Here is a 27,908-nt window from a genome sequence, read left to right as displayed (position 1 = left end):
ACGATATTATTTTGTCGTGTTCTCAGTGACGTGACAACCAATATTAGATTTTTTTATGTGCAATAATATTTTTATAACATTTCTAATAGGGGATAGTGGCCTAAAACGGATACCCTATCTAAGCGGGTAAGTGCTCATATTCTGCCGAATGAAATCAAGTCAATGTGAACATATTCCGGGAATACCCAAACTTTCACGAGTTTTAATCAGATTTTTTTAAATATACACAGTGATAGATAGGTAAGTTTGATATGGCTTTAACGCTACCCGGATAATCTATACTATTATAATAAAAGCTGAAGAGTTTGTTTGAACGCGCTAATCTCAGGAGGTTCGTATTAAAATAATATTTTAATGTTGTATCGGTCATTTATTGAGGAAGGCTATTATAAATGATATAACAACGCTATGACCAATAGGAGCGGAGCATCAATTTTTTTTTGTATCAACGTAAAAAAATTTGTCATTTCGAGAGTTTCCGTTGCGTGAGTTGCATAAACAGTTAGAACTGGAAAATTTTTATTCCAGTAAATCTTTTTTACGCGGGCGGAGTCGCGGTATATTATAAGGTTAAGTAAAAATTTAAATTTTGTGCCTTCAATGTTTGCTTAGTCGCTTTAGCCCTTCTTCCCCATTCTTTTATAATTTCTAAAATATAGTGATAATTTTTAGTAACGTTTTGTAAAAAATAATATAAAGCCACGATGAAAATTAATTACAGTGGTAAAAAGTATTACTTGCATAGAAAATTGTGTCCGTCAAAAATAATTTATTTATTTTGGAATTTCAACACAAGATGTCACCACATATTTTGGTTGCGAATAAAAATTTCCCAGAGATTGCGTTGAACTTACTGAGAAGGAAGTAAGTACCCAAACCCAAAAAATTACATCAGAATTAATTATTTTCAAAATAACTATGTAAAATATTTATTTTTTGCTTTATCTCAGTCGTTTAGTATCTCACGTTACAGCTTCGATTTTTTTTGTATAACAAAATCATATCTATATATGCACATAATGCACAATACGCATAGAAATGCATTCATAATTCCTAAAAAATATTTTACTTCCAGAGCTCATGTCACTGTTGTACCTTTTCTGGATCACGAAGAAGGCATTTTAAATGAAATCAAAAACAACATCAGAGAATGCGACGCGTTAATATGGAACACGGAACATCGACTTACAGGAGAAATATTAGATTTAGCTGGTATATAAAATTATTTTAAAATTATTCAATTGAATATTGCAAAGAATTTAATATTAAATGAGAATAATTACTTTCTTAAAAATATTTCTGTGCACATATTCATACCAGGTCCCCAACTAAAAGTGATATCAAAGCCTGGCACCCTAATCGGGAACGTAGACGTGGACGCGGTGAAGAAACGTGGTATTTTATTGAGCCACGCGCGGTATACGCTAGATGACGCTGTACCCGATTTAGCAGTCGGGCTCATGATAGCGGCCGGCCGGAGATTTAAACAAAGCATCAAGCAGTTAGAGAGGTAATGTATGCTGAACGTTTCCTACCCATGAAGCAAAAATGTACACAAATAGATATCTTTTTTTAGAATATACTAATAATATCAGCCCTGTATTATATACTTGCCCACTGCTGAGCACGGGCCTCCTCTACTACTGAGAGGGATTAGGCCTTAGTCCATCACGCTGGTCTAGTGCGGATTGGTAGACTTCACAGACCCTCGAAATTCCTATAGAGAACTTCTCAGGTATGCAGGTTTCCTCACGATGTTTTCCTTCACCGTTAAAGCAAGCGATAATTCACAAAGAATACACACATAATTTTTTAGAAAAATCAGAGGTGTGTGCCCTTGGGATTTGAACCTGCGGACATTCATCTCGGCAGTCCGTTCCACAACCAAATCGCCGCTTTTTTAGAATATGCCTAAATATAAACAAAAAAATACTCAATATTTCACAAGCAACTTGCATAAGTCGTGCCCTGTATTAATGTCATACGAAAGTGCAATAATATTTTTATATATATTTATACTTTGTCAGTGGTGAATGGAAGTTTGGCAAACAATTCACACCGTGTCAGGAGATAGCCGGCAGCGTAGTGGGTATAGTTGGGCTGGGGGGCATCGGCCAAGAGATCGTGAGGAGACTAAAAGGATTTAACGTGGCTAAGTTCCTTTATTGTGGACCCAGAGACAAACCTGAAGGTTTTATTTTATTATTTATTAGAGATACCATTAGATAATACATACAGTCATTTTTTTAATACAAAGATATTCAGTATAAGAGTGTATGATTGCCTTTTGAAGATATCTACAGCTTACATAAAGTTATAGATCGACATAAAAATATTATTTAGAGAGTAATTAAGTATTGTGACCAAAAAATAAAAAAACACTACTACAAATAAATAATTAAATGATAGGTAGGTTCTTAATCTAAGCAGCTTAAGAACTTAGGTTAGTTTATTTCTTTACCCGTTTATGAACTGCTATATCGTATAGCATCTATATATTTTGGAATTGAACACCAAAGACACGCCGCGCCGTTTACAAATTTACAGCACTTCACATTTCTTTTGAAAAGGTTTATGACCTTTGAGACTGGGGTAGACTAATTTTGTTGCATTTGTATGGAAAAATCTAATCTTACTTCTAATATAAATGCGAGAATAGGTGAAAATGTTCGAATGTTTGTCCGAAGTAAACACAAAAACAGCTGAACGGATTTTGATGAAATTTGGCACATAGGTAGGCTATTTTTATCTCGGTAATTTTCCCCATAAGAAATTAAAGGTTTTAATCAGACTTTAAATAGATAGCGCTGGCGTGATACAGATGATGCTATGGATAGCTAGTGACTTAGGAATTTTGTAGCAGAAAAGGTCTCTCAAGCAAGCGTAGCTGCATATAATATTTTGTGGTTTAATATGTTTCAGCAAATGTTTTGGGAGTCCAGCGAGTATCCCTCGAGCAACTTTTAACAGAAAGTGACTACGTCATCCTAGCATGTGCTTTTATAGAGGAAACAAAACACCTAATAAACTCTCATACTCTTAGTTTCATGAAGCCAACTGCTGTTCTGGTTAATATATCGAGAGGAGGTAAGTTTTAATTTAAGAATTTACTATGAAAGTATTGATTTGGGGCGAGGCTCTGGCAATAGGTGTAGAGAGCCTAATCAAGCATAAAATAAAAAAATAATCTTGATATCTGTATGGTAGAACCAAGCGATGAGTAGATTATCTTCCGCTCGACTGGGCCTGATACATAAACCATACAACGTATCACACTATGTACATTGTATGGTTAAAATCCAACCCGATTTCTTGCTGAGACCCAAAAAGAACCCACCGTCAATTCTTGACGATCTTTAGACCAAACTTGACCACCCCGAAATGATCACCATTATTTCTTTGAATACAGGCGTGGTAGACCAAGACGCGCTGTACGAGGCGCTGAAGGAGAACAGAATATTCGCGGCCGGCTTGGACGTGGTCACGCCGGAGCCGATACCGAGCGACCACAAGCTACTCACGCTGCCCAACTGCTGTAAGTCCTTTCTGAATTCGATATTTTTGTACTTATAAAGATTTAAACACTTTATCTCTGCTATTTATTGTTACAGTTATAACACCACACATCGCGGGGGCTACTATGAAGAATCGAACAAAAAAGTACATGATTGCTGTCAAAAATATACTTCTCGGTTTGGAGGGAAAACCGCTTTTAGGCCCTGTTATCTAAACATCAATTTAATTAAACCAGACATTGTTGAAATTGCATTTTTATTTATTACTTTGTGCTGTGCTTCCTTAAAATCAAGGAAATTTGAAAAATGTTTTTGGTTTTCAATATGAAATGCAAGTAAGACTTGCATAACACCTAAAAATTATGAACCCACTTTTCAAATAATTACTTTTTGAGATTATTTATGCCTTTATAACCAATAATCAACTAATTATATGCTCATAAATTCCTTTTTCCTTTCTAAAACTTTTGGTTTTGAACCATAATATACACCCCACAAAATAACATAGTATTAAACCGCAGCTTACACAGATGTAAATCACGTCCCAGATAAGTGAATAGATACTTGGCAGCTGAAAACATCTACTAAACAATTATTACCTACAGTTATGAATTTATGGATTATATTAATAAATACAACTAACATTAGCCACCGTTCATTAACCTTTATTTAATGTCTGAGATTTCATAAATAAAAATTTACAGGGTAGTCTTCATACGTCAATTATTTTGACAGACAGGGTAGCCAACATTATAATATAGGAACTATTTTATGAAACTTACTCTAGGCCATTGATTCCTAAATTGGTCCAGGTGGACCCCTTCTTCTGACCCCTACGCGACGGGAGACTTGGCAGGGATCTACGTTGGCGTGACCAAAAATTGAGAGTTTACAATTTGTAAGCGGGGGTCTCCAAAAAAGTATTCGGTTTCATAGTTAAGAACTAAAATGTCGGCTTGATTTGACTGATCAATGTAGGCAGATAATATTTATAGGGGTCGTAAGGCACGGTAACCTCGACCTAACTGTCCAGATACCCTCCGCGATGGCTGGACGTTAGTGGTAATGAACTTCAAAAAAGAAAAACGGTCCACCGGAACCAGCAAAATATTGAAAGTGGTCTGTGAGAAATAAAAGCTTGGGAATCTCAGCTCTAGGCGTTGTGATGTTTCGAATGCTTCATCAAAAAAAATTTGGGAATCTCTGCTCTAAGTATTTAGCTGTTTCGAATGCTCCATCAGCCAGTCACTGTGTAGGTTCTGGATTAGTCTAGAAATCTTCATTGGGTGGTAGGCATTACTTTTAGTATTTTTTTATTGATTTTGAATAAGGGTGCCTGTATAAACTGAGGAGAGTCCGGAATTATTAAGACGGGTGGATGCAAACTGCTAAACAGAGTTGAGATAAATAAACCAATCAAATGGTGTAAATTCTATCATCTTCTCAAAAATAGTAGCTACTTACATTCCGTGGTTATGTGTAAAGCGACAAAATTAATAACTTTATGTTAATATATACATAAGTAAGAGTTTCAAAAGCATTTGCAAATGTCTCATAATCTCATTTGTAAAAATTAATAAGTTGTGAAGGTTTTTCTTTTTTTTTTATTCTGATTTTAAAGAGCTTTGTCGCATATACGATTATTTTGAAAAGATATGCAATCATGTCGCCCTGATGTACTTAAATAGAGATATTACATATAATACTAAGTACTACATAAGTACAATTGAAGTTACACAACTAATTAATGAACTTTATCAACTTGTACAACTTTTTACCGTCCGTGCAGAACAGATCTAATATTTTAAATAAAAATTTAAAATTCAATAAATCCTGTTATTGACATTTTTATAAAAATCTACGTTTTTGTCGTCCTTCTGTTCCGTTGAATAATTTCATATATTATTGCTAACGCCCATGCATTACATCACATTTTCACCCATGATTATTGATTCCCACATAAAAGCATTTATATTTTTTTGTGAACAACCAGTCATGTAAAACAGAATGTATTTAGTTCGAACAGCGCGGCGCCATCTTAATTTCATGCAACTATTGAGAAAGACATTTTATGCACAATATTACTATTTGTCTCATAATCTTTTAATAACCGCGACACATTGTAACATTACTAATTCTTATCATAAGTAGTATAATGAGATTTTTATACATTTTAGAAACTGATAATTTTGTACTAAAACCTAATAGCTACGAATACAATATATAAACCAATACTGATAAATTAGGTACTTATAAGTATTGTTCGCAAATTGAGAATAAACATTTATTTAGTACAAATAAAATTAAATAGTGGCAGTTTTTTTCTTAAAACAAAAAAATATTTAGTTCGCAATTTTCCCAGAAGATGTCGTTTCAGGTTTATATTGCTGATAAACGGTACCCAGCTGTTGGTTTGGACTTATTGAGAAAAACGTAAGTAGTCGAAATATATAACTTAATTTTACGATCCGAAATTTGTTTTTAATTTTGTTGTTAGTCTATCTGAATCGAAAGATAAACATACATTGGATTATAATTTATACTGTATAGAAATTGTACAAAGATTTTGCGCTAAATCCCTTAATTATACTATTTAAAGCGAAGTAATTAAATGAGGTGCGTTGGGGTTAAATCGGACGCTTTTTCGACATGTTAAACAATCTTTTGGAATTATTTTTTTACAAGAATTCTATAGAAGTTATCATAATGAATCATTAACTTAGCTACATGTTATTAAATGTTCTAAATGGTATATATTTTTTCAATTGCTTAAAAATAACAGTTGATGTTTTATAAGGCTTTAAAAAAGTACCATACTTTTAGAAATGTGTGAGAAACATAGGACCTTCACAGGTGTAGTTCGGACTACTATCTAAAATCGTCTATGATACAGGGATTCTAAAATCCATAAAAATAACATATTCTGATCTAGATAATCATTTATAAACATTCAAAAATCTTTAAAAATATCGTGAGATATTTTTAGAAGCGAAATTTGTTTTTTTAATAGTTCTAGGCTTACGATCTTACCCCTCATGATTGACACTGTAGATATTTTTTAAAATATTCGATGAAATAGTACATACACGTGTAAATAAATAACAAATAAACAAAATTAATCATTCATCTGAGCTAAAAATAATGACATAATTACTGAGTTCAGACGTTTTCGTGTGTAATTTTTGACACAAACTTGCAATATTTTACAAGTGCTAGATCGAACGATTTTTTTCCGTTCTTTAACGACAAATAATTGTATGCGTAAAGATCGGATTTCAGGGAATATAGGTGTTTCGACAAATTTGAATAAATAAGTCATAAGATTTATTTCCTTTATGATACTATATGACTACAAAATTAATTGAAAACAGTAAATACTAAACTAAAATTAGCCATATTCTTGCATGGGGTTAATCCGGATCTGCAAGGGAACAACGAAATACCGATATTTTGTTTGTTAGCACCGTAAACATTATTTACTTTGAAATAAAAACTAAAAACTATTTAAACGGATTTTATCGCGGTTTTTTTATATTATTATTTTCTCCCGACGTTTCGAAGACTTTGCAGCCTTCATGGTCACGGGGGGGACTGAGGTGTTGTTCATCCGTAAAGTCAAAGTTACAATATCTACCTACATTTTTCAAATATACAACTTTTTAAAATTTTATCTGTTGACGGTCCGATCTACGCAGAATGAGCTCACAGTGTCTTGAGGTCTGGCAGCCGGTCTTTTGGGATCCGATTTAATTAAATGTAGAACAGGATCCCAGGCTTGTGCAAGCTTCCAACCATCTTCCCTATTGAAATTTGGGTGTTTTTTAATTTCAATAGCCTCGCGAATCATCCTAGGCAGGAATCGGTGTTCTTTGGCAAGGATTTGTGGCTTGTCTAATCGCAAATAATGATTGGAGCCTCCTTCAGAATGTTCAGCGACTGCAGACTTCGTAGAGCGTCGGTGTTTCACGTCAGCTATATGTTCTTTTACGCGGGTCCCTATATTTCTTTTTGTTTGTCCTATATAAGAGAGGCCACAGTTGCAGTCTATCTTGTATACACCCGGTTCTTGCAGAGGTATATGGCACTTGACAGGTGGTAAAAATTATTTACTTGACATTATTTACTTGACGGAATCATTCATGTGAACTAGTGCAAGGTAAGGAAGAAAATGGGGTCGCAGGTAATGTTGTCCAAAAACAAAAATTATAACACAATTGCGAGTTATTTGATTTATACGATGTTACACCTCCTACGATCTTACCCCAACGCGCCTTGTAAAATCTACCTACTTTTTTAATTAATGTATTATACGAAGTAACACAAATGTTATCACATTAATTGAAATCATGAATAATACTGACATATTATGTAAAAAATTAAAAACAATAATTCATATATTTTTGTACTAGCCCATCGCCATGTCCAGCATACATTCCAGGCTCCGGGCTGATACTAAGCAGAAATACTCAATATCACTTAGCCCGAACGGAGATACGAACCTAGCACTTCAAAACAATGTCGTACAACACACAATACAACTACGTCATTGAGTCGTTCTTTATTTAAGAGTGGAGTTTATTTCCCAGAATAATAACTTTCCTAAAACCTATAAGTTTGTTAGTGGCAAGGATTTATTAAACAACATAAATCTAAGTTCTAAAAAATGTTTTTCTTTTACTTGTAGAACTCAAACAACTTTTTTAACTTATTTGGAATACGGAGAAGACAGTCTAAAAGAAATAAAAAATAATATCAAAGGATGCGACGGATTAATTTGGAACACGCATCATCCACTTACAGCAGAAATATTAGATTTAGCTGGTAAAATATTGCTTTTATGTAAGAAAATAACATAAGTACTATTCTTTCATATTGTTATTTTTCCGTTCCTTGGGAGCAGCGCCATTATATTGATTTATCATATATGCGACACAACACATATAGTCATAAGTCAAGTCAAGTCAAGTGTGTCAAATACCTAACTAACCCAAACACACATAGCGTGTGAATATTAGTGCTAAGTCTGTGCGTGTCGGCCACGCATACAACAAAACACACAGTGTGTATTCGGCCTTGCTGCTATAGACCTCTTTATTACACATTAATCATGCTCCCGTAAGCTTCTCGAGTTTAGCGTATAACACACCTGGTGTGTGATACACTGACGTCTCACACTTATAACACAACTAATGACAGCAATACAGTTACAATTATGCAGTATTTCTTATTATTAAAACACTAGCAATATTTTCTAAACAATTGATTAGCGAAAAAATCATAAAAATGCTATCACTACAAATCTTGCCAGGTCCCCAACTAAAAGTGATATCATCAACGTCCACTGGGTTCGACCACATCGACCTTGGAGAGGTGAAAAAACGTGGCATTCCATTGGGCTATGCGCGACTCGTGCTAAACAATTCTGTGGCTGACGTGGCCGTGGGACTCATGATAGCAGCTGCCCGAAGGTTTAAAGAAGGCGTAATAAATACGGAAAGGTATAGTTATTTTGTAGTACATTGACTGTAGCAGGCACGAGGTATGACGTAGTCGTTTTCAAACGATTCTGTACATTTTTTGCGACTGCATTGACAGGTCTGACAATAACTTCTATAAAAACATCAAGTCGCTAAAACAGTACCTCCCTCTACTGCGCCCGGAGCCGCACTAGTCAACGCGCCTTGACTCTGTATGAAGCCTTATTGTTGCAGTGGTAATTGGGAGCTCGGAGCGCAATGGAGGCTTGGCCAGGATATAACTGGCAGCACTGTGGGTATCGTTGGGCTGGGTTCCATCGGCCAAGCTGTTGTGAGGAGGCTGAAGGGATTTGACGTTGCCAAGTTCCTCTATTGTGGGCGCCGGGAAAAGCCTGAAGGTTGGATTCGCTTCTCATTACATGAGTGCCTGAGTAACATTTCTACAGACACATAATAACAAAACCATCTTACTTAAAATTATAAACACATAACATATACACTGCCTCGGTGGCGTAGTTGTACTGCGCGACACGGTAGCGCTCTGAGGTCCTTGGTTCGAGTCCCGGGTCGGGCTTTTGCCCGATGATATTTGGGGTTTTCTGCTCAGTATGAGCACGGAGTTTGGCGAAACGTGGGTGCCCTAGTTGCGCCAATGCATACCCCTTCGGGGATAAATGCGTGATGTAGTGTGTGAGTGTGTATATAAATTTATAGATCAAAATAAAATATAACTTATTTTCAAACAGATCATTAAAATGAACGCAGTCATGACAAATAAGAAATTTGGAAAACTTAGTTTTTATCTAATTTTGTGTTTTTATAATATGATACCTAGATATGAGAGTTACCTGATAACATGATAAAAACATAACATTTTAAATATATATATTTTTGCTCTGATAAAAGAGACATGCATTATCTAAATCAGGAAAACTGTCATCACTACGCGGGACCCTGATGCTACAATGAAGTACAACAGTATAATTTATAATATCTTTAGTTTCTCTCACATGCATCAATGATTTTGTTTCCAGCTAAAACTTTAGGAGTCCAACGAGTGTCCCTCGAGCAGTTGTTAGCAGAAAGTGACTACGTCATCCTAGCTTGCCCTTTAACTGATGAGACGAAGGAGCTCATAAACGCAAACACGCTGAAAATGATGAAGAAAACCGCCGTCTTAGTTAATATTGCGAGAGGAGGTATGAACTGAAAGAGTAAACTAAAGTTATATTGTACTTGAAGAGCATTTTATGAATGTATCTAGAACATCGTCTCATACATTACGGAATTCAGTATTCGAAACTCAAACTTCACTAAACGCGACCATGATTTTGTTAAGCATGGTAAGGCGATTAGAAAAGTTATAAAGAATTTTCTAGTGTTGACGACTTCTCTAATTTATCTGTTTTTAAGTCAGAAATTATTTATGAAGAAGTTTAATTAAACAGACCTTATTTACGTTAAAGCAGGTGAGGCAGAACTGGACACTTCAAAAATAACTAATATAGGTTGTTCCTTTGAATACAGGGTTGGTAGAACAAGACGCGCTGTACGAGGCGCTGAAGGAGAACAGAATATTCGCGGCCGGCTTGGACGTGGTCACGCCGGAGCCGATACCCAAAGACCACAAGATACTCTCGTTGCCCAACTGCTGTACGTACGTCTTCACATTAAACCAACGTAATGTAACACTTGTGGCCTCGGCAGAAGATAGCAGAGGAGAAACTAGATCACCCATACTTCGCGGAACATAGTTATAAGATGATTGAGATGTCTATCGCTTAGTGGTTATAAATTGCAAAATTATCTTGGTAATTATTTTTCAAATTGACCGGCAAACAACCAAGATACCTGACATATACTTGGGATCGTAGATTTTACAATCGCTCAAGGTAATAGAAAACAAAAAAATGTATCGAAATTACATATCCTTGCGAATATTTTTTTTTTTTTTGTTTTCCATTGCTGTTAATAGGGGACCGGCCTATGCTTGATTTTGTCCATTATTCTATATATAATGGTTAATAATATGAAAAAGAAGTACTCCTGCGAAAACTGCATAAAAATTGGTTAAAAAATGAGCGAGTAATTCATATTTAAAATATTTCAATGTGCAGAAGTGGGCGCGATGTGGGGATATCGCTACATCTTTTTCTTTCGCACGCGTCGTAATTCCCGATGACGTCGCATGTGGATATTTCGTCTCTTTTCTGTTTCTTGTTAATTACCCCTTCCACCGAAATTCAAAGACTTATAACTTGTTGATTTTTTACCGGATTTTAAAAATTCCTTCTCTGTTATAATTTATATTATGTAAATATTTGATAAAAGTAAAGAACAAAAATGAGTCCGGTACCCTATTGTATTTTCTTCTAAATGATATTAGAAATGCAAAGGTTTGTAGAAATATTTGGATAATCGTTAGAAGTAAATGCAGAAACAGCTCAATGGATATAAATAAAATTTGACACACGGGTACACCATGTTTAACGACACATACTTTTTATCCTGATTTGCTACCATAGAAATGATGAAATTGTTTAACTTTTTTAATAGATGGCGCTGGCAACGTTCAGGTGGTGCTATGTATTACTATAATATTTCAGTGGTTTGTAGCGGGAAAGTATTTTCACACGGGGAAGCCTAGTTCTCAGTAAGAATTTCTTATAAAATCTTCCAACCAACAATAAGCCACCATAGTAGTTACATAAGCTTTTTATTATTAGAGGCTCGTGTCCAGCTATGGGACAGTATATAATGCAGGGATGATATTACTATGATAATATAATCCGTGTATATTATATAAATCTTCATGTTATTTATTATTACTTCCAGTTGTAACACCGCATATGGGAGGCGCTACCATGAGCAACCTAAACACCAAAGCTATCATTGCCGCCAAGAACATACTTCTTGGTTTAGAGGGAAAACCGCTTCTATACCCTGTCATATAAAGATTAATCATTTACCCTATTTAAGACAAATATGGTTTTTAATTTATTAACTATTTACCTTTTAATAGTTACTAACGTTTCACTCCTTAACATTCCATGTTGTCTGCATCCAATTTTATGTGAATAAATAAATTTCGTTATAACCATAATTAAAGGCAATTTTCTTTTTGCCAAACCTGCATTTGAGGCACAAGGCGAATGCCCTAAAGTCTAAACAATATGAACTGAAAAATTTATCGCTCGTTCAGCTCATCGCATAAAATACAAACAAAACATAATGTAAATAATGATAATTCAGTCGTTATTCAATAAAATCCCACAGCAGTTACACATAGTTTTTGCAGTTTGCACATAAGTATAAAAAAATATCTCAGTTGTACTAAAGTAACTTAGCTACATCTTTGGTTAGTAACGATCTTAAATATTGTCAGAGATGTGCAAAATATATTATAAAATGTATTTAAATACAAAATGTAAATACTTTTCGTTTTTTATATTTTAAATACAAAATACAAAATAGTTTTTCATTTTGTATTTAAAATACTAAATACAAAATACATATTTCCGAAATACTTTATTAAAATAAAATACCTTTAGTTTTATACTTTACTAGCTTTTGCCCGCGGCTCCGCCCGCGTTATAAAGTTTTTCAGGCTAAAGTTTTCCGTTATAAAAGTAGTAGTTTCCCGGGAGCTTATGTTCTTCCCATGGTCTCAAACTGTCTCCATACCAAATTTCATCTTAATACGTTGGGTAGTGTTAAACGCTCTTTTTACAGTAAACATTATATTAGCAAAATAATTACAGAATACAATTTTAGACATTTTTTTGACAACGTCCAACCAGAGAGAATAATAATAGAATAGTCGCCGCGTGACATATCTTCTCTTCTGCCAGCCTGCCCGCGCAGCCGAATACTTCCGGAAACGCCCGATGTCATCGGCTAGGATAGCGGCGCGTAACATCGGCCATCCTGCAAAGTGAATACCAAAGGTATTCACAAAAATAAATTTGAGAAAGCAGAACTGAATCGGATACTTATATTTTAAACATTTTTACCAGTAAATCACTAACTATTTATGATCGATTAATAAACCAATCAAGTCTTGCGTATCCACAATATCCAACAACTTATCCATTTTGCAATTAACTTTCACGCTATATGTGTATATAATTTATTTTTCGTTAGTACCTAAACCCCGTTTCCTTACTTCATTCCCAGTAACCAAAGACCTTCATTCTATTTATCCAAGTTTACATACAGTTAATGCTGAATACTAGTAGCAATCATAGAATCCTGAGAACCAAACTTAAGTTTAAAATAACACCCAGAACAATTAAACCTTTCAAAGCAAAACCTCCAATTAGTAAGACAGCAGCAAATGAAAAGGAATGAGAAGCACAACTAAAGAACTCCATAGAAGTCGCAAAGGAAGTTAACACATAAGATAATAAAACACACAATAAGGACTTATCAGCACACGATTCATACATATAAATAAGCATACGCAACATATACCAACTCAATCAAATCAATTAATCAAATGGTTTACGAGTAACACAGCATAAAGGCAAGAAGCGTTAGAAAAGTCATAACTGAAATTAATAAAATATTTAAAACTAACATGCGGAAGATTGCCATGCTTCCAGATTATAAACACAGAAAAAATGCATTCAAACGACCAGAGGCATTAAGAAAAAAGACGGGAAAATACAGACAGCGAAAAGAGATTAGATCCCCAGCATAAAGGATAAAAACGGCATAATAGAAACCACAATACGAGAGTCTCTATCAAAGCCACTTAATGCATCCAAGAATTATACACATGCAGAAATACTACAGAAACAACAGATCCGACCATTAAAGAACCGGTACCGGAGACAATCTCTGAAACATAAAAGTAGTCAAATAAAACTCCAGGTGCAGAGAACATCAGCAATGAACTTCTCATCGAGAACAGGGACATTATTAACACCTACACTCACATAGTTATTGACTGAGGTCTTAAGAATAAATTAATTTCAAGTCAGTGGACAACAATTACTATTATACGACTACACAAGAAGATTGAAAAGAACATTTTTTTTTATTACTAGCTCTTCTAACCTAATCGATAACATAAGATGTACAGACTCCAAATTAAGAACGGATACATTAGCAACAGAACTGGGTGCACGACTTTCGAGAAGTGAACTCTACATGCAATAAAAGTAAATTAGGAAACAAGTTACATTGTGTTTGAATTAGTAATAACGAATTAGTTGAAGTCACAAATTAGGGACAGAATTTATTATTCCAAGTTTCTTAATCTGAGGTACTTTACCGCTAAAATACAAATTTCTTGAAGCATATTATTGTGGACTGATACATTCGCCACAAAGGCAAGTGATGACTATAATTGATTCGCCGTGTTGGCAAGTTGAAAGTCACTCTGTTATGGAGACAGTTGCCAGAACGAGAATCATCAAAATTAAGTTTCATTAACAAAACAGAGTTATCAATGTCAACGTTAACCCATTTTTGTAAAATAAAAAAAAATGATATCTGCCATCTCGCGTCTTTATTCAAGAAAACTGATTTTAAATTGAGCAAGTCTAGATTCGTAGCTTTGTAAACTGTGGCAGTGGTTATTCACGTGTGAAAAATGATACAGAAACTGCTTCTGGGCTCTCATACCAATCTCTGAATATGTTCGATGAATGACGGACTCCAGAGAGCATAGCAACATTCAAGATCAAATCGGACGAAACAACTAAAAATACGACAGAGATCTCGGGATCTTCAAAACTTTCGTTTGTTATAACAGAAAACCAATTGAAAGCGCAGTCTACCCCGTAACTATGAGTCGAATAGTCAGTTAAGCCACGCGTGTCAAGACACTTCCTAAATGGGATATTATTTAAAAATATAAGAAACACTAAGAAGACTATAAATCTTAACAGTTTGAATAAATAACTATAGGTCTACAACTTGATGTCAAATATCTATAAAGTCCTCGCTAAAGTGGTTCTATATCGCAGGCATAACCAAGACACTGGACCAGATTCAACTAAGAGAACCAGCAGACTTAACCGTTACCCCAGTGTTTATAAAAAAACTGTCACTGGCGATCGAAGCCGATGTGGAGACATGTGATTTACAATTACACTACTCAAGTACAGCGTTAGCTACACGTGTATGTTCCGCTTATATAAACAACCAGCACAGAGAGAACATGGCCAACATGGAATAAAAACAACTACAGCAATTTTCATATGCATTACACAATGTTGGCAACTCATCGGAACCAGGATTTGTACATAATTTTCGGTAATGTCAATTTTACATTCCGTAAATTGGGCTCCGTAAATAGTATCGATACTGAAGCACACATCCGTCGCGTCGCTACTTCTACCGAATATGTTTCAACTTTTTTTTTTATTATTATAACACTACCTGTAATTTTTCGCCATATAATTACATATATACAAAATGACAATAACTGAACTCTAAACATACTTTTTTTAACTATTTGATTAAAACATCAGCTTCTAATGACCCACTAAAATCAGAAGACATCCATCTCTGAAGTATCATCATGACATGAATTCCTTGTGCATGTCTGCTCGATAAAACCACGGTTAAAATATTTCTACAACTCAACAGGTTAACAGAAAATAACTTATCATAAGCAGTATAATATATGTCAGTCGTAAGGTTTTATCTGATATTTTACTTTTTTTTTGTTCATAATGTTATTACCAACAATAAACCACCACCACCACCATGGTACACTTCAAAATTGCAAGAATACTCAAAGATAAATACAAATGTTTTTGCATATCTCAGATTACCATTCCCACTGTTTATCAAAAAAATTGAGCGAAGGTTAACCAACCAAGCTTAGTGTTACAGCTAGTACGGCAACACAATCCAGTATACCATTTCAGAGTCACCATATTGTACCCTTATTCATTCGCAGAAATATTGCTCACATATTGTACCTTATTAGTATACTTAGAGAGCATCAATTGTTCAGAGCCATTGCCTAAGTGCTATGTAAGAATACCAAACATTTCAATTAATAAGCCAGTGCTTTTCAATTTATCCAGAGTCCAAGTACAGACAGAATAGTTTTTTTTTATCATGCTCCAAACCAGATCAGTGAGGGTATCTGGAACAGAAGATATGTATGTTATATTATATTATTATATTACATTTCTAAACAACAACGTTTGCTCTGTCTTATTTTCTTTACTCTGTTTTCCTAAATTGCATTTATACATCAACACAGTTGACTGGATTTTGGAACCTCGTATACCACAAATCACATAATATTGTACTCCTGCCGTATATTGTAGCTTAATCTCTTTATGTCAGACTGTAAGCTTTCCATGTAAGATTAATGAATTCACAGATATTATATATAGTTTATAATTAAATATAAACACTAAACCAGAAACAGAACTAGAAAAACAGAAAAGAAATTAAGTAAAACAGAATTAATGAAGCAGATCAGTAAAATAAAGCAGTCAAATCAGACAGAGTATGTTCTGACGTAGTGTTACCAGGTGTCTCGATGTGCGCGGAATATCCCGGTTATCAGAGTTCTGGAGACGCGTCCCGATTTGCGACTGATTGGGACATTAAATGTCCCGAAAATCAATAAATTTATCAAAAGACATTATTATCAAAAAAATAAACAACACATCACATCACTAGCCCTGTAGGTATAGTTTTATTTTGTTCTGTTGTTTAGAGACGCGACTGTGCCGTGATCTATGATTGATGTTCAAACAGAAATTGCAATGAAAACCAACATTAGCATGACTTGCAGTATTTTTTTTTTTTGTGTTTCGACCTTCAACCTGGATCCCGATTTGTTATACCTGTTGCCCGATTTCAAACAAATAGGACCTAGTAACACTAATCAGAATGCTCATGGCTACGGACAGAATATGATCAGAAGGCTCATGGCCACAGACAGAATATGATCAGAATGCTCATGACTACAGACAGAATATGATCAGAATGCTCATGGTTACAGACAGAATATGACCAGAATGGTCATTGCTACAGACAGAATATGATCAAAATGGTCACGGCTGCAGATAGAATATTATCAAAAGGCTCACGGCCACAGACAGATCAGATTAAATAAAATAAACAGTTACGCACGTTCGCATTGTCAGCCTGAAGTGTTGCGCCACTAATTTGACTTCACATGACTCCAGTCATTCCTGTCTCCAATGATTTAGTCTAAGAAAACACCCTCTCCAGTGAGCCAAGCAGCAGGCATAACGAAGTTTTTGTTATGAATGTCGTTAATCGTACTAATGTGCAGACATCAATTCCATATGCATTCCCAACATATTTACTTCAACAGACGTAGACGTTGCCATGGTAACTAAAAATCTGAGAATCTGGTAATTTTAATTTTGGCATTCAATGATTCATCACAGATTTATTCCGATAGTTCTCTTCACATTCGAATTCAATGTAACTTCAAATTATCATTTGTATAATCCCACTTCTGAATGTTAAACGCTCTTTTTACAGTAAACATTATATTAGCAAAATAATTACAGAATACAATTTTAGACATTTTTTGACAACGTCCAACCAGAGAGAATAATAATAGAATAGTCGCCGCGTGACATATCTTCTCTTCTGCCAGCCTGCCCGCGCAGCCGAATACTTCCGGAAACGCCCGATGTCATCGGCTAGGATAGCGGCGCGTAACAGTAGTTTTTGAGTTTAACACGTTCAGACAGACAGATGCAGCGGGGGACTTTGTTTTATAATATATTTTTTAGAACTTTTAAAGTGGAACAATCCCGTCATACATCATTGTTGCATAACTTTAACCGTTTACGCAGCGCAGGCAACGGAAGCTCTCAAAACTTATAATTTTCCCCGTTTTTGCAACATGTTTCATTACTGCTCCGCTCCTATTGGTCATAGCGTTATGATATATAGCCTATAGCACTCCAGGAACAAAGGGCTATCCAACACAAAAAGATTTTTTCAGTTCAAACCGGTAGTTCCTGAGATTAGCCATTACTGCTCCACTCTTATTGGTCATAGCGTGATGATATATGACTTTGAACACTCCACAAACAAAGGACTATTCAACCCAAAAAGAATTTTTCAGTTCGAATCGGTAGTTCCTGAGATTAGCCATTACTGCTTCGCTCCTATTGAATATAGCGTGATGATATATAGCCTATAGCACTCTACGAACAAAGGGCTATCCAACGCAAAAAGAATTTTTCAGTTTGGACCGGTAGTTCCTGAGATTAGCCATTACTGCTCCGCTCCTATTGGGTATAGCGTGATGATATATAGCCTATAGCACTCCACGAACAAAGGGCTATCCAACGCAAAAAGAATTTTTCGGTTTGGATCGGTAGTTCCTGAGATTAGCGCGTTCAAACAAACAAACAAACAAACAAACTCTTCAGCTTTATATAATAGTATAGATTGTATTTCTGTTTTTGTTTTTTTTTTTTATTTAAACAAGTGATCAAAGTAAATTTATTTAACAGATTTTAACAAAATTATTTGTTCAAATATTTCATCTTTCTTCTGTGTGGCCTCATAATCATGCTACCATAAGAAAAAAGCCTTTCTACTGGCGCAGAGCTGGGCAGGCAGGTATTAAGTATATTTCAAAAAGACAATCTTTACTGTAGGGTATTTATTTAATGATAATAGGCAGACATCATCATACTTCAAATATTGCAGTGATTCCACGTCAATGGTGGTGTTTGCATTTACACTATCACTAGCTGCTGAGGAATCTGAATCATCATGGAACATATAACAGGATTCATTTTTTTCTTTCTTGTGTGATTGAAAGTTAGTATTTGCATCTTTATGATCATTTTTAATTTTTTTCACTTCTGTAAGGAATAATTCCTTTATGTGTTCTCTACTTCCCTGCGGCACCCATTTTAATTTAAAAAAATGATATGACACTGATGCCAAATTTGCTTCTTTAGCTTTAGAGTCCTTCAAATCATTACTTAAATTTTTCAAACCTCTTATCTAAGCTTTTTTTAATTATCTGTATCAGTACTCCACAGTCTACAGGATTGTCCATTTCTAATGAGTGCAAGATTTTTTTATTTTCATTAATGTCTTGTCAACAATATCAAAGAAAAAAAATATGGCACTTACGCCATATTTTTTTTTCTCATTATAGCAACAGAGAACTGAACTGTTTTGTTTATTGTTTTTCACTAAAAATCAATAAATTTGACTTACCTACATGAAAAGCGTGACATTTGTGACAAGGAGTTATGGTGTGGCTGTACCAATGACTAAATATAAAGAGGACAGGCCTCAAAAGTTAGCTATATGAATAAGTTATATTTATGTTAGGGAAATCGACGCAGAATTGTCAATATATATGTCTATCTCTTTTACTCAAAGCTTATTTGGAACGCAACAAAAAGACAAAAATAATTGCTTTCTTCGCATATGGCACTATTTCGTTTACTTCAACACACTGGGACCGCCTTGCGGCAGAAACGCCATTTTATGCTGGCCAGTCGGCAAGTACATGTAGTGTCAGACGATGTAAACAAATCTTCATAAATATTGAATTTAAAGTAATATAATCATATTCTCAATTGTTCAGTGTGTTTATTAGTGTATTTGTTAAGTTTCGAAAATGACTCAGTGTTGTGTGAAAGGATGCAAATCGAATTCACGCAAGAAAGACCCCGAAATATATTTTCATAGGTTAGTAACTGTTTTTACCGAAAATTAGCAAATATCTTTGTATAATTACTTTTGGATGTGTTTTTATCAATTAAAATGATATGTGGATCTGGTTTGTTAAGCTTTGGACCCTTTTAGGCGTGATTTATACACATTAAAATCATTATGTTTGTTTACACACGAGCTTAGGGATGGGTGGGTGGATTTGTTTAGAAATTATTGATATCGATATTTTAACAGACGCCCGTTTATCAGTTACGGTTTTGTCTTTGAAAGAATGTTAGAGCACACATCAATATTGTATTATTCAGAAGGACAAACTAAGTGAAATTAGAATATTTTTTAAGATAACCAAAAATTTAAAAACCAAGGCAAAATGAATTGAGAATATTGAGCGACGTGATTGGAATCCTACACCAAATACATATTTCTTTACATTTTGAGAAGATATGCATAAACCACACGTTTAATTAACGCGAGTAAAGATAACTGTTTTCCAACAATATTCGCGATAAGTAAAATAGTAATGATTATTATACTTCACCTAATAAGTAGTAATATTACTTTAATATATTGCTATGAATAAAATTAGAATTCTTACATAAAAGAATAGATAAACATAAAAGAAACAACATAAAGATGAAATGTAAGATATATTTTTACAATTGGCGGTCTTATGTTTCGAGCAACCTTTGCATGCACGGAAATAGATACATAATCATATTGTTGTTATTGCAAATAATTATTATAATTGATTATCTTAACCACCATTTTACGGTCATTGATTTTAGTTTGCTGAACCATAGTTATGTTTCTCGATCAAAGAGCATAATAATAAAATAAAATAAAACCAACCAAATAATTGCTGGCTACGCTATCTTATTCCATTTATCATGTATTAAATAAATATCTTAATCTGTAACTTAAATTTTTAGCAAGGAATAGTGCAACATACAAATATAGATCAAACACAACTGGATATTTGTCACAACAGGTACTGCTTTGTTTAACAATTGTTACTTATAAATCAGTTTCAGTTTGTTTGTTTACATTATGATTTGTTATATTTATATTATGGTAGTTCCTAACCCCTTTCGTATTTGATCTTTTTGGGGCTTGTTTGTCTCTCTTAATTCTTCGATGTCGATACAAAATTTTCGGTACTAGCATATCACTATTGTAAGGGGCGGAGTCGGCACCATTTTGTTCATGAAATGTGCCGCATGTCACGTGACCATATTACCCATCCTCTATACTTCTTTTATCATTGGGCTGTACCCTGTGGTTTTTCCGCTTTAACCAGTACCTAAGTCAAATATTTATGTGTGATAAAATAATAACGAAACTAAAAGTATATCGTCGCTGACTTATTGCGTATGTTTGCGTTTTATCTAATTAGTTACTGAACTGCTTATTTGCAAGTTGATTAAAAAGTATTTTATATTTTGCAAATATAAAATATGTCCTAAAAGTATTTCAAATAAAATAAAAAATGGTTTTCTAAAAAAGTATTTGAAATACAAAATGGAAATAGGTATTTTGTATTTTGTATTTTGCATTTCAAATACTGTTATTTTCAAAATGTCTCATCTCTGAATATTGTGCACAAAAGTTTATTGAGATAGCAGTATTCCAAAAGAAAATAAATACAAAACGCAGTTACATAACTAATGCCATCTATGAATGCCGCGGGTAATCGCGGCGTCTTAAAAAAGGAAGAAACAGATGGCATTAAACTTCTTGTAAGTAAATTTTTACAAAGCAGACTTATAGATGTCGCTAATAATAATTTTTCAGTCAATTACTTTATTTTGAGCTAATATTGCAACTGAATCTTCAAACAATTCAAGGCTCCCTTAATGAGTGTTTCCATTGAATAAAAGTTACATCGCCTATTTCAGGGGAATAATGCTATTCTACCCGTGTGCCTCGTTGTAACCAAATATAAGTAAGTAACTGCTTTAACCTCAAACAAATATTTAAACTCGTCACCAGTTTTTCCATTTAACTACCTTAAAACCAAGTAAGTATCTTCTACAAACTCTTAGACACGTATACAATTTAGACTTTAGATATTCTTATTATTTTTCGACCAAGTTGTGAATGATTATAATATTTTTATTAAAAAGAACAGGAGCTATATTTTATTGTTTCGCCACATTTTTAGTAAGGCGGTAAAGGTTATACATTGGCAACACTACTTAATTCCAATTTCCATTGCATAACGCAAACCTGTTTACATTGACTACTTCTTATCACGTGTAGTTTTTATTGGAGTGTTATCGATTTTTAAACCATTGTGATAATTTTATAGTAAAACCTTATTGAAACGAATATTGTTATTAAAGCAACACTTTAAATAATTGCGATAATTGTAAAGTATTGTTTGCGTTCACTATATAAATATAATAGCAAAATAATGTAATAAGGTTAAATTGCGGCGGCAATTTTTTTATTGTTTTAGTTCTCAATTTCATCACAAGATGTCATTAAAAGTTTTTATTGTCAATAAAAGTTACCCAGCTGCTGGTTTGGCACTATTAAAAAAAACGTAAGTACATAAGCAAGCTAAATAAAACGCAAGATAATCTAGTATTTTTTAATTACTTAAGTATATCGTCTAAAATGTTTACTTTAGGTAAATAGTCTCAGATATTGTTTTCAAAATGTTTCGCGCGAAAAATAAACAACGCATACTTGATGCACGCTGCATTTATGACAATTTCTATGAAATTGTTTAGTTGCTTGCAAAATAAATATGTATACCTAAATATAAAATTTATAGGCAGAATCTAAGGATCCTTGCGAGACCTATAAAACTATCTGAACAAAACATTTTAATTTTAGAGTTCAAGCAACTGTGATTCCTTATTTGGATCATGAAGAAAGCAGTCTAAAAGAAATTAAAAACGGTATCAAAGGATATGACGCATTAATATGGAACACGAAACATCGTCTCACAGGAGAAATATTAGATTTAGCTGGTGAGAAATTATTATAATGATAAATTTCTGCCAATATTTTTTTTTCTTTATATTTAGTAAGTATATATAATTAGATTTTAAATGTTTAATGAATATTTTATTACTTAAACAAGAAATTGCCATTAAAAAAACGTGAATAATTATTTTTTTAATTCCTTTAACTCAAATAATGTTAGGACCTCGACTAAAAGTGATATCAACAATGTCATCTGCAACCGATCACATCGACCTCGAGGAGGTGAAGAAACGAGGTATCTTGCTGGGTAACGCGCCTCAAGTGCTCGACGACGCCGTGGCCGACATAGCTGTGGGGGTCATGATAGCAGCCGCCAGGAGGTTTAAAGAAGGCGTCAAAGAACTAGAAAGGTATAGTAACCGGCACAAGTCAAATAAACAGTGGTTTGGGCGAGCTTGTGTATGCGCAAATTGGACGAAAGTGTACACTAGCCTCATGACACATATAATCCAATAGATTGTTTGACTTAGGAACCAACCGCGCAAGCGTCGGCGCGTTAGACATCAAATCGACCAATCACAATTGGGCTCAGGACTTGTGCCACCTATACCACTATATTCGTAAGCCTTGTGCTAAGAATGTTAAAAAGGGTACTGTTTTGGGCACAAGTAATTCCGGTTGCCGTCCAAACGGTAATATTAAAAATTCACAATATATTTATTCTTAACGTAACAAAAAAAATGAGTTACGCTATCAAGTGGTTAGCAGTTGTTACGTAAGAATACTTGTCGATGATTAGAAAATACCTACATCAATTTCGACTATTTGTTGGACTATTTCTATAAAACGAACCCATTAAAGAGAAAATAAGGACTATTAGTGGGCCGTATACTATTACACATTATGACAATGTACCAAAAAAATGTATCCATTGCTTAATTTGTATCCTTTTATTTAGTGGCGAATGGAAGTACGGAGTGCAATGGATGCTGGGTCAGGACATAGCTGGCAGCACTGTGGGTATAGTGGGCCTGGGCGGCGTCGGCCAGGGAATCGTGAGGAGGCTGAAAGGTTTTGACGTCGCCAAGTTCCTCTACTGTGGACGCAGTGACAAGCCTGAGGGTATGTTTGATCCATTAACTAACCAATAACTTATTAAATGTTAATATTTGCACTGAGTACTAGTAATATTATGTATAAAAAAAAAGTGTAGGTACTTTTATGTTTACAACCATAATTATTTTCAATATTACATTCGACTTAGCTCTCTGTAAATTTTTGGCAAAAACGAAACGCACCAATGACAGTTATCATTCTCGATACTCCGATAGATAGCTAAACTTCACGGATAAGGTATTCTTATCTATCTTAGTTTATAGAAACACAGATAACCACCAAAAGTAAGCATTTCAGCTATTTGTAATCTGTCAGCACGATATGGAGACCAGCTGTAGATAAGTGTAAAAAGGTTCATAATCATATCCCAACTTCTTGAATTCCTTCTCCTTAAACATCGAAAATGCATCTACAATTCCACAGGATCTTAATGTTCAGAATACCGGTTCAGTCACTATGCAGTGACGCCACTCCTCGTAATATACTTAATGCATATTATTCTGCTATGAAATTAATGATTGGTAGCTATTCACTTCTGCTATAAAATTCATGGCAAGCAACTATCTGAAAGCTTCCACTATGTACGTGAGATCCCAAGAGTCTTGCAGGCTGGAATTAGAAGAAGAGAAATGTTCATAACTTAACGATTTCTGGGCAACCTGCCTTGTTTACTGTTTAATTTAGAGTTCTTGTAAACCTTGCTTCTCAGAAACATAATGGCTTAACAATCGATATTTTACGTACGGCCGGTGTTAGCTTCGAACATTGCAAGAGTTTCTAACTGATTAATGACGTGATATTTGAATGACATCGGACGAGCAACATACGATCATGTTTTGTCTTTTGTTTATAATCTGTGTAGAATTAGTGTAGTAAGTGTAGAAATATAATATATTTTCTCCTATATTTTTTCTATCACAAGGAGTTACCATAGCGCATACGCTGGACTTTAATTACATTTGTCCAATTGTATAATTTAAATAGAACGGATCTGTTAATTAACAGACGTCAGCTGTGGCCAGAATCACTAATTTGTTGTTACGTTTAACTGCCGATAAAATGATGTACTAGTACAACTGACAGTATTGTAGAGAACCCAAAGTGATATGTGTAATAAAAAAAATCATATCATGTTCCAGTATCGAAGTTTACATTTAACCCGAATCCTGTTGGCTTCCCTTTCGTAATTTATGTAAAATCTAATTATTACAACGATCTGTAGACCGCATTTATTAATGCCGATATGTTGTGTGGAAATCCCTTTTAGATAATATCACCCTTCGACACTTCATGTCTTTTTCCCCGAAGTATTGGGCAGAGGTGCAACCAGAACAACAATTTTTCAAATGTGTTCCGCCCATAATGTGGTAGGGGCGAACCCATCGCCACATCAGGCATTAGTAAATGCTCTGGACTTATACTGAGCAGCAATTAAAAAAAGAAAAGAAATTATTCAAATTTAATTTTAATTAAAAAGTTTTTGGGTGTTTACTGTTCATAATCAGTTCATGTCTTAGCACCGAGTAACTAACTTCGTACATTATAATATAAAAACAAATAAATATAATTACCCTTCTTAATAAATTTATAAATAATAATAATGCACAGCCCTAAATTATATACTGCTTACTGTTGAGCACAGCCCCCTCTGCTTCCAAAAGGATAAGATCTTCATTAGTAAAGTTAATTTATTGGTAAGTATATGCACGTAAATAATATTTCTTTAACGTGCTGTTTTTACTATTATTCTTCCGCGACGCTGTGAGATCAAAGGCTAACATCACAACTCAACCGGCTATCTATCGAGTATTAAGGAACGATTGTATGCTTGTCTACCTTATCTACTCTTCTACATATAATAAAGATAACAACGCTATATTTGCTATCAAATATATGTTTTAGAAATATTGCACAATTCAATAATTTATGACAGAAATTTAATAACAATCACAGAATCTTCTTATAAATTAATATAATTTATATGTAATTAGATGTCCGCAATTTCGCCTGAAAAGCCTTTTTGGCACTAAAATTACTAGCTTTTATCTTTTAACTTTTGTGCTTTAAATTCATCATTATAACTTCAAATGGGGATACATTCGCCTTCTATCTCATCACTGAAGAAACATGGCGAAAAGTGGTTGATTACATCTATATCTACGCCTTCGGGGATAAAAGCATGAAGTGTTTTGATAATTTTGTGTACAATTGATTTAACTATTTACAGCCAGCACTTTAGGAGTCCAACGAGTGTCCCTCGAGGAGTTGTTAGCAGAAAGTGACTACGTCATCCTAGCATGCCCTTTAACAGATGAGACGAAGCACCTTATAAACGCAAACACGCTGAATATGATGAAGAAAACCGCGGTCTTAGTTAATATTGCAAGAGGAGGTAAAGTTTTATTTATAGTGTCCCGGAAAATTTAACTTAATACGGGTTCTAGTAACGAAGAGCAATTAGAGCCGTATAATATTGAAATTTTCGGTGATATTTACTTCAGTTTTTAGGAAATAGCGAGATCATAATATTTTGGTTATCGACTTATAACTGTATCCGTGACTCTACCACGCAAAAAACGTAATCAAGTATTCCTAAAGTTAAGTCCGATATGTCAGATTCCTTGATAAAATATTACCTTCATATTTATTATGATTATGAAGTTCGATATTTCACATCCATTTATAAAATTTATTAAATACCTGCATGATTATCTGTTAGAATGCTTAATATTGTCTGTTACAATAAAACATGCTCGTTTTAAGTACTTTCCAAACCAGCCGGCATAATAATGTCGATTGCCCAGGGTTCATCGTCATAATCCCTCGCCAGTCGACATTCAAGTGGACCCCACTCCACTTACCATCAGATGCAGCGGGGTCACTTAGCTGTACACGTAAAATTATTTTACGATTTCAAAAATATAATGCTCATTCTTTTTCTTTGAATACAGGCGTGGTAGACCAAGACGCGCTGTACGAGGCGCTGAAGGAGAACAGAATATTCGCGGCCGGCTTGGACGTGGTCACGCCGGAGCCGATACTGAGGGACCACAAGCTACTCACGCTGCCCAACTGCTGTAAGTCCTTTCTTAATTAGTAAAATACATTTCAAAGGCCACTTTTACCATGTCTTCGTAAACGCTAATCGTCGAATATAATATAAATGGATACAAGTCAATCTTTTAAATAAACGATAAACAAAAGAGTGCATTCATCAAACTGACTCATGCGTTGATAACATTTAAGTACTTACACATTGTGTCTATAAATATGTACTCCGTAGAATATACGTCAATGGAAACAGGCCTTAAGCAGACCTGGGATTTATTACACTCGTATTATTTTCATGTATTTGATGTGTAACGAGTGTATTTAGTATATTTTACATAGCAACAGATTAACATAAATATGGTAGAGTTACATTAATATGTTAATACAGTTACTAAATGTGAACTACACATTCGGATGCACAAAAGCGGTCTTGACGACCACTTGGCAACCGGTAGGGGCTAGGGTTGCCACCTTTTTTTTGAGCAAATAAAGTACATCGGTAATTTGAATGTAGAAAAAAAAGTACATGGTGTCAAAATAAAGTACAAATGATTTCTTCTTTATTATTTTATCCCCTACTAGGGGCCTAGCCCAATGCATTGATCTTTTTTTACTATTTTCCTGACGAAACTATTAAAACCGGAGAACTGTTTGGCCTTGGCTTTTCCATGATCTTCTATTCTTCCAAGATTAAAAATGGTCTTAATAGAATTATTGACGTGCCATCTTCGAACATTTCCAAAACTAAATAATAGTTTATAATTATTGAAAATTATTGTGACGGATGAATGTTACGAATTAAATTAACAATAACCGTGCAATACAAACAATAATTCGTTTCTTTTTAGAAAAAATATTCTGTTTATTAATTATAATAATATTCCTTGTTACAGATATAGTTCCGCATTTGGGAAGTGCTACCATTAACACTCGAAACAAAATGGCCACCATTGCCGCCAAAAATGTACTTCTCGGTTTAGAGGGAAAACCTCTTCTATTCCCTGTTATATAAATAAAATTCCAATTCAATCACAACGAATACCTATTTATAACTTTGAAAATATGCATTTTTATTTGTTACCCTCTCGTTAAATCTACACATATTTAAAAATGTAAAATAGGTACTTTTTACAAAAATATAGTGAAG

At 34.2% G+C, this 27,908-nt stretch overlaps 2 protein-coding genes across 6 annotated transcripts; both read left to right on the top strand.

Moving 5' to 3' along the window:
* Positions 1–702: 702 nt before the first annotated feature.
* Positions 703–27,824, top strand: LOC115443844 (glyoxylate reductase/hydroxypyruvate reductase). 4 transcript variants are annotated; one of them, XM_037437249.1, is made up of 8 exons: positions 21,584–21,602; positions 22,119–22,205; positions 22,502–22,638; positions 22,815–23,004; positions 23,553–23,716; positions 25,938–26,102; positions 26,662–26,787; positions 27,655–27,822. In XM_037437249.1, the coding sequence occupies exons 2-8, from the start codon at positions 22,138–22,140 to the stop codon at positions 27,771–27,773; spliced, it is 969 nt and encodes a 322-aa protein (XP_037293146.1). In that variant the 5' UTR covers positions 21,584–21,602; positions 22,119–22,137; the 3' UTR covers positions 27,774–27,822. The 4 variants fall into 4 exon arrangements, with proteins under 4 accessions (XP_030025287.2, XP_037293147.1, XP_037293146.1 ...); XM_037437248.1 differs by lacking the exon at positions 21,584–21,602 and adding an exon at positions 21,870–22,028; XM_030169427.2 differs by lacking the exons at positions 21,584–21,602; positions 22,119–22,205; positions 22,502–22,638; ... (3 more) ...; positions 26,662–26,787; positions 27,655–27,822 and adding exons at positions 703–864; positions 1,076–1,212; positions 1,321–1,510; ... (2 more) ...; positions 3,410–3,535; positions 3,612–3,763.
* LOC115443843 (glyoxylate reductase/hydroxypyruvate reductase) lies at positions 5,765–12,095 on the top strand. 2 transcript variants are annotated; one of them, XM_030169425.2, is made up of 7 exons: positions 5,765–5,948; positions 8,200–8,354; positions 8,824–9,013; positions 9,227–9,390; positions 10,027–10,191; positions 10,520–10,645; positions 11,828–12,095. In XM_030169425.2, the coding sequence occupies exons 1-7, from the start codon at positions 5,881–5,883 to the stop codon at positions 11,944–11,946; spliced, it is 987 nt and encodes a 328-aa protein (XP_030025285.2). In that variant the 5' UTR covers positions 5,765–5,880; the 3' UTR covers positions 11,947–12,095. The 2 variants fall into 2 exon arrangements, with proteins under 2 accessions (XP_030025285.2, XP_030025286.2); XM_030169426.2 differs by having other exon boundaries at positions 5,766–5,948; positions 8,200–8,336.
* Positions 27,825–27,908: the final 84 nt, after the last annotated feature.

Source organism: Manduca sexta, chromosome 10, assembly GCF_014839805.1.
Source record: "Manduca sexta isolate Smith_Timp_Sample1 chromosome 10, JHU_Msex_v1.0, whole genome shotgun sequence".
Taxonomy (NCBI): Eukaryota; Metazoa; Arthropoda; class Insecta; order Lepidoptera; family Sphingidae; genus Manduca; species Manduca sexta.
This window is presented reverse-complemented; position numbering and strand designations above follow the sequence as displayed.